We start from the raw sequence: 8483 nt of genomic DNA, 5'->3' as shown, positions 1-8483 counted from the left end.
ATATATATATATAATATTGTATTACGAGAAAAAAATATTGATTTGTTATTTAAATTGACAATAGAGTAATATACGAATACACTGATTACATTGTACATAGTAGATCATATTCGTAATAGTATAGGAATGTATAACATATATCGCGTTTCACAAAGTCCTACCCATCCAATTCCCATTTTCCATAGTTTGTTTGAAAAAGAGGCGCACCATGGTTATTCTCTTTTTCGCACACCCACACCCTTCTACACACTTCTACACTACCTACGAAAAAAAAACCCTATATAGAAAGAGAGACACACACTCGTGTAGGTATACGTGTATGTGCAAAATACAACACATAGGTAAATAGATGATTGTACACGTGTATTACTTTGGCAGATATTTCGAACAGTAGACCCGTACTATTTCGGCTTATTCGAGCATATTATTCGGCCTAGCGCAAAAATATTCGACACGTAGTCGAATGTTGTTTAAAATCCTGAAACCACCATACCACCAAACCTATCCTTCCTTCGTTCCTTCTACTCCCACTTCCCCCTGTCCCCCTCCCACTCCCTGTATCAGCAAAATAGACGACGTGTCTGTCATTCCCTCTCTCTCTCTCTCTCTCTCTCTCTGACTGTGGAAAAATTTACCTTGAAAGAGAATAAAAGATGGGGAGTATAGTAATATGGAGAGGTAGAAAAAAAATATGAAAGAGAGGGAAAGAGAGAGAGAGAGAGAGAGAGAGAGAGAAAGGTAATGCAAACCCTGACGCACAAACCCTTGACGCAGAAAACCCCTGACGCACGTTTTGTACGCGCCAGAATCCGCCAACCGCGGTCCATTACTCTTATTAGCGCGAAATGGCAGTCGTGCATGAATATCGCCCGGATAAAACGAAATTTCACGCTCGAAGCTTTGGATGAAAATTCTCTCGGGATATCATAGCTTAATCCACACAACTTTACCATTTCCCTCCCACCCTTACCCAAAAAAAAACCTCACCCCTCTTGCCCTCTTCCCACCACCCCGGTTAAAGCACCCTCACTTCAACCCGTTCCCCCCCACCATATTTTTCCTATCTGTTTTCTTCTTTTTCTTTTCTTCTTTTTTTTTCTAGCAATTTTCCTTTTTGTTTTATTAGATTTTTTTTTTAATGTACTACAAAAAATATTTCTACGGCACGCGCGCGTATTGACTCACGTATGTAAACAATATATTCGTGTTCGTTGTATGCACGTGCACGCGTTTTACTTATTTATATATATATCCTGGTTTTGATTTATTTTTTTACTTCCTTTTTTTTCTTTTTTTTTTTTTAATACATATGGACAGACGTTTGATATTTTTTCCCTCGTACACGTCGTTCTATCATCAATCGTCTACGTTTCATTTCATTTCATTTCATTTCATTTCATTTCATTTCATTCGCGCACGCCTGCTGCGTGTCCAATCTTTTTTTTTATTTTTATTATATTTTTTTCCTACATGCTTCAGGGGTGACGGGGTGGCGTTCATTTTGTTTTAATGATCTTTTTTTAATTTTTTTTTTGTCGACATCGCTATACAAAACGTTTGAAACGTTTCATTTTGTTTACAACACGTGCGAATATTATACAAAATTATTCTCAAATGAAGTAATCGCCATTCACGTTTTATCGTTCGCGAATATGTTTATTTTATTATCACTCGAAATTCAGAAAACATTTTTCTTTTTTTTAACTAACAATGACACTCTCTCTCTCTCTCTCTCTCTCTCTCTTTCTATCTATCTCTATCTCTATCTCTGTCTCCCTCATCCCTTTTTTCTAATTTTTTTTTAATTTTATTTATTATGGAGAACTATCGATCATTTTTGTACAGAATTAATTTCGAAGTATTTTATTATTTTTGCATTTATTATCCTTTTATCTTTTTTTTTTGTTTTTGTTTGTTCCTCGAGGAAAGTATGTTGAATAATTTGTAAAAAATACGTTACTTTCATTTTAATTCCGTATCTCTAATGTAATTCTAATTTTAGAAAGTATTATTTCATTCTTTATTTACCAGGTTATACAACCAGTAGGTATTATCTTTATTCAAGTTATCTTTTTCTTTACTTTACTTTACTTTACTTTACTTTACTTTACTTTACTTTATCTTTATTATAATTATTTTCTCATATGAGTATACTTTCCATTTTATATTTTTTTACATCCCAGTCATAAGGTTAGTGTTTTCGAAGAAATATTAACACACACGTTACTTTTGTCACATTATCTCTATAAGATTACATTTATTAATTATCATTTATCTTAACATATAAATCATATATTATTTCATTTTTGGTGAACGTAAAGTTTCTTCCTATTTTAAATATCTATAAAGATTATTTCCTTCTGTCCTTCCCCTTCACCAACCCCCTTTTCTGCATCTATTTCTTTTTCTTACTCGGTCTTACTTGTCTTTAGATAGAAAAAAGAAAATTATGAAGGAAAAAAGATGAAAACTTGTGGAAATAAATAAGTTGAAATGAGATGGAATAGGTAAGGGGGAAAAATAGAGGAAAAAAGGAATGGGAAAGTGACACATACGACTCGATATCTCAGCTTAAAGCCTTTATGCGAATTCAGTGACGATAGATGGAAAAGGATCACGTCCTAGATTTCGTTTAAAATCCCCCTGGGGGTACGCTCCGAGGGTTATATCGTCACACCACGCTTCCTATTTTAGTTTCTTCTTCTTCTTTCTTCCGATATATGACGTATCTCTTTATTATTATCTTATATCAATTATTTTTATCTGGGAAGATAAAGATATAAATTCATTAGAAAATCATCAAATTAAAAACAATATTTTTACCAATCATTTAAATATATTTCAATCGAATATTTTTCTAATCTTCATTTATTTAATTCTAATAATATTCTAACGTGCAAAAAATATGAAATAAAAAAAAAATTATTAGAATGAAAAGTGGATAGGTTAAATGAATAGATTTATAGATTATTTGCGTGTAGTGTTAAAGATATAACGTTATATTAGCGTTAATATATATATATATATATATAATATATAAAAAGAGAGAAAGAAAGTATGAAAGAAAAAGAAAAATAAGTGAGAGAGAAAAAATTGTCTTCGCACGTATTTCCAACTCATATACGGAGAAGAATGCCAACTTATTGTTAGATCTACTCGCGGTGCATTTCAACGTACCGTGGAATTCCACGCAATTTCTTGGAAAATAAAGGCTAGAGAGAATGCATGGGGGTGGTTGGGTGTTGACGGGGGCGGGGACGGGGGTTATGAGTTGGTTTCGAGCTAGAAATGTGCGCACGTGTCGAGATATCGACGCTCCTTCCCCAACAGAGATGAGATGCACTTATGTGAATGCATATATTGTAGGGGTAGAAAAGGGGGGAGGGGGTATAAAATGCACTCATTCTCACGAACTACGTCAAGTCTGACGCTATTTCTACTACTTCTGACTACTACTACAACTACTATTACTAATACTAGTAATATTCGCGCGTTGCAGTTGTATGCAACTGCATTCGTACAAAGTATAAAAATATTTTCACGAAGTAATTCTCGTAGCAAGCTTAACTTTTCTACATTCGTACAACGAGCCTGGAAATTTGTCTGTGTTTCGTCTATCAACGTTAACCCCCTCGGGGTTATAATAGGGAACAACACACACGCACAAAAAAAAAAAGGGTAAAAATTAGAAAAAGTGGAAGACGAATTATTGCAGAGGGAATTTTTTTTTTCCTTTCATCGTTAATCCTACTCCAGTGGTGGTGGTGGTGGTGGTGGTGGTGGTATTCCTTTTTTTCTTCTTTCTTTTCTTTTTTTTTTGTTTATTTTATTTTTACGACTTTATGTATGAAAATTTACACGTACAATACGTTCATTATGTAATTTCGTTCGTTCGTTCATTGTAAAAATAATACGTGCCTAAATTTTGACAATTAAAATATAAATTAACTTATACGATCACAGATTAAACATAATATACAATTACGTTCATTCATAAATACATTCATTTATTTCCTATAAAAAAAGAGTATTATACATTAATATTTAATTAATTAAAAAAATATAATTTTACACGCGCATAGATGCCAATCGTAATCCTCTCTCAGAGTTCTCATTCATAAATAATATTTATATATTTCATTCATAAAGAAATAAGAGAAAAAAACCAAACGAATACTTATATATATATATACATCAAAATATCCCATAAATAATCAATAATATTCCATTAGAAAAATAAAAAAAAGAAAACAAGAAAAAAGGTATAATCGAAAAGGAGCTATAAAATGAAGTATAGTAATTCACGATATTACAAGAGTTACTACTACTACTCGATTCGAAAGTATCGAAGAATTCGCGGTCGTTTCTCGATATATCGATGATTGTTCGAAATTGTGTAATCGACGCCCATTCGATATGCTTCTCGAAAATAGAGAGAGAGTGAGAAAGGGGGTTAGTGAGTGGGAGGGGGGAGTTGAGGGGGTTGTGTTGGAAATACTGGCAAGCATTGTTATGAACGCACGTATATTCGTCGCTTGGAAAAATAGCAGGAAATATAATCGAAGGTAGCGTTTATCTCGAAGCAGTATCGAGTTCGAGAGGATTCTATCCGACAATTTCCATCGTCCATCGCGTTTCGTGTTAAAACATCGACACACGCATGCATGCATGCATGCATACACGTATAAATATACACACCTATCATATCTGTTTCTTTTTTCTCTCTAACTCTTTTTCTCATTTCTCCTACATCAATAGATTTCTACTCGACCATATAGTGAACTCGTTACGCGCCATTCGAAGCCTATTTTTCTTTTTTTTTTTTTTTTTTCTTTTCCACATTTATTCGTACTTTTTATACGTACCCCATTCTCATTTTCTTCTTATTCTTTGTGTATATTTCTTTTTTTTCTTTCTTTCTTTTCTTTTTTTCTGGTTTCTCTTCTTTTTTTTTTTTTTATTATCGTTTTGTTTATCTTGTTCTCGTTTTCAAATATACGCGCTCGTATGTATGTATGTATGTATGTATGTAAGTACGTATGCAGGAGTATTTGTAAACTACTTACGAACTAAAACACGGTTATTCGAATTTCCCGAGTTTATTAATTATAATCTCGTATATATATTGTAACATTTATATTTGTATTTAATTACAAATTATATCGTAATTTAATATTTTTTGTGAAATTAGTATTTGAATAGATTTACGTGGTATAATTAATTCCTTTTCAATGTTACTGCATTTCTATATTTAATCATATATTTATTTTATTACGTTACTCCATTCAATTCGTATAAAAGGGAAAGTGTAATTTTATTTATATATATATATAAAGAAAAAAAAGAAAAAACTCATTAATTTAGGAGATATTTTAATCTTGATATTGCTGAAAAAAATCACGTATACACGTTTATAAAAATTTAATAAGAATTGTAATTATCTTTTTTATATGCCCCTTATATAAAATATGCAATTTATTCGTACACACACACACACACACACAGTATAACAGTTTGCGTATTTTTATAAACCCCTTAAAACTATGCAATTTATTCGTATAAGCGTGTAAAAAGAGTAGTCTATACTTAGGAAATAAATGGGTAACATTAAAGCGACGATGTAGAAAGGGTTGCAGGTCTCCAGGTGCTTCTGTAAAACAATTTATGCAAATAATTAAACAACTACGATGGTTTTTTTATATTTTTTCCGACTTGTTTCATACAACCATTGATGTCATACACATTTATACTACAAATTTTATTTATTAACTATTTTTCAAATAAATAAATCACACGCTAATTATAAGATTGAGATAAAATTTAGATGAAAATATATTGATCTCAATAATAAAGAAAGAAGAAGAAAAATAGTAAAAAGAGGATAGGAAAAAAATCACGATCAAGCTGCATTTGCGAATTGCAAACATCGGCTAGCGAATCGAGTAGATTTTTCGTTAAAAATATTTGCATATTGATGAAATAGGAAGAGAAAAAGAGACAGAGGGAGTGAGAAAGAAAGAAAAAGAGAGAATGAGAGAGTGAGAGATACGATGAAAGCAGAAGTACCACGTGAAATGGAGAATCCGTAAGAGAAGAAAAAAAAAGAGATAAAACAAGAGAAAAAGAGGGAGAGAGAGAGAGAGAGATGCAGTCATCGATTTGATGAAAAATTGAAAGAAAAAAAAGAAGAAGAAAAAGTATAAGGGAAAATGAGATTAAACGTATAAAAAGAAAAAAAAAAAAGGTAAAAATCTAATGACACAGATCCATGCAATTTGCCATCATTTCCATGAGGTATTATAAAACTCGTGGCTGACAATGTTTTTTTTGGTCTTTTTTTTATCTTTTTCCCTGAAGTAACCCATTCGTTGTTTTTGTTGCAGGTGGCAAATACCATATGTTACCAACCGGTGAACTTCTGGTTTTCTCAGTGACTTCCGCCGATGCTCATCTGAGTTACCGATGTCGTACCGTGCATCACGTGACCGGTGACACCGTAGAAAGTTCGTCTTATGCGCGACTGGTGGTTACCGGTAAGTTTTCATCCAATTGCATATCACACTTTTCGTATAAGTGTTAGTTGTAATTTCATTGTATTAGTTATAAGTAGAGATAGGTAGCCAGCCCACCTTCCAAAGTAGTCCTCAACCAACCACCCACGTACGGTGGATTGCCTAACCAAAAGGGCTGGGGCTACACCACCCCTCTCTCTTTTCGCTTAAAGGAACTTTCGAGGAGGTGCATGCATATTTAATGCATTGTAAATGTGCTAGTAAAGCAAAATGTCACTACTCGTTTAACGACAAAAACGAACCCTTATAAATTCACACGAAACTTTCTCACCCCTTATATTCTTATATCTCGTATGATTATTTATTTCATATTTATTATTCATATTTTTTTTTTTTTTGTCGAAAGTAAATTGTTACACGAGATAATTGAACGCGACCGATTAAAACTAATTTCGCACGTTAATTCGTAATATTTCTCGAGAATAACCAACTCTCGTTTCGATGTACGTACATTCACGCGTACCACATAGACACACACACACACACGTGCGTATCTATTTAAACGTTCACATTTATATAACGATCTTCTCTCAAACATTTCTATACCTTTTACCATAGTAAATCATAATGCATTGTTATGCGTATTCTCTCTCCCTTTACCTTTTCTACAACCCACCCACCTACCCTCTCACTCTCTCTCTCTCTCTCTCGTTTTCTCTTCCAATATCCCTCTCGCAATCCACGCAACTCACCTTCTTCATGAATAAATCATGAGCGGTCCGAAATGCTAATGGCCGAAACGTCCGCGCTCTGCTTCGTCAGCCCTAGTTCAGCCCCAACGAGAAATACTAGAACTCGTAAACAATATACGTGATACGCGTATCCTCGAAAATATGCTTTCTCCCTTTCCCCCCATCTCATTCTATCTTTCTCCCTTTCTATGGCTTACGTGCATATACCAGGAAACAGAAACGAAAGGTTCGCAACATCGCGTAACGTACCATCCGGTTTCTGTTTGTTCACTTTGTATAATACTTTGCGATCGGAATCTCGTTCGTTGAACATTTAACGTTTCATCATCAAACAGCAGAAAGTATTTTCTTTGACAAAATATATTATTATATGATATTCAACGATTCTTATTGTTAGATATTATATTTTGATATGCAAACGGTATCGATTCCTTGTTATAGAAATATTTGATATTTTACTCGTTGGTCAAACAAAATTTTTATTTGTCATCTATTTTTATTTTATATATACAAGAAATGATAGATAGAAAGGGAGAGAAGGATTGTTTCACACGTTGGAATGTTTATTATAATCAAAAAAAAAAGTAATACAACAGTATTATAATGAATTTATTCAAATTGATGACTGTGGTCTGATAAATTTAACATTAAATAAATAAACTAAAAATAATAGAAGCACACAAACGAAATGTCATAATTATAAAAATTGTTATAAATTGATAGACAAATATTTATTTGGAAATATTTGCTATCGTTGTCAGAGAAATAGTTAATCAAGAATCTCATACTGATTTAGAAACACGTGAATAGGAAGTACCGTTAGTTTGAGATAATTGTCTGAGAGGAGCCGTCAAGAATGTTCCTAATCAAGCTGCGTTTGACGATCTTATCGAGGAAGATACTGGGATGCAGACTCCGGGTGGTGTTCGTCGTCGAAACACTTCGCTTCTCTACCTCCCATAGATGCTGATTGATAAGGCATGAAATGGGTCGAACGTGGATGAGTGTGTTTGGAACAATAGATGGCTAATGATGAAAGTGCAAGCCGAGGTAATAGTGGTAGAGTGTTGGTAGCACTGATGGTGCCGGTTGTGGTACTGGTGATGGTGGTGGTGTTGGTGATGGTGGTTGACGTTGTACGCCATTACTCTGAAACGCAACGAAGACGAAATACCAAACGCCAGATGAACATATTGTACAACGTTCGTGCATATCCGCC

General features: G+C 33.4%; 1 protein-coding gene across 12 annotated transcripts in view; it reads left to right on the top strand.

Moving 5' to 3' along the window:
• Positions 1-8483, top strand: part of LOC106789650 (Down syndrome cell adhesion molecule-like protein Dscam2) — a 148042-nt gene that overhangs the window by 88929 nt on the left and 50630 nt on the right. For all 12 annotated transcript variants that reach the window (XM_014754052.1, XM_014754051.1, XM_014754050.1 and 9 more), the window contains one exon: positions 6384-6533. In XM_014754052.1, coding sequence (XP_014609538.1) covers positions 6384-6533 — 150 coding nt within the window. The remainder of the gene's footprint in view (positions 1-6383; positions 6534-8483) is intronic.

This window comes from Polistes canadensis, unplaced genomic scaffold (genome assembly GCF_001313835.1).
Source record: "Polistes canadensis isolate GaletaPanama2010 unplaced genomic scaffold, ASM131383v1 scaffold_195, whole genome shotgun sequence".
Classification (NCBI taxonomy): Eukaryota; Metazoa; Arthropoda; class Insecta; order Hymenoptera; family Vespidae; genus Polistes; species Polistes canadensis.
This window is presented reverse-complemented; position numbering and strand designations above follow the sequence as displayed.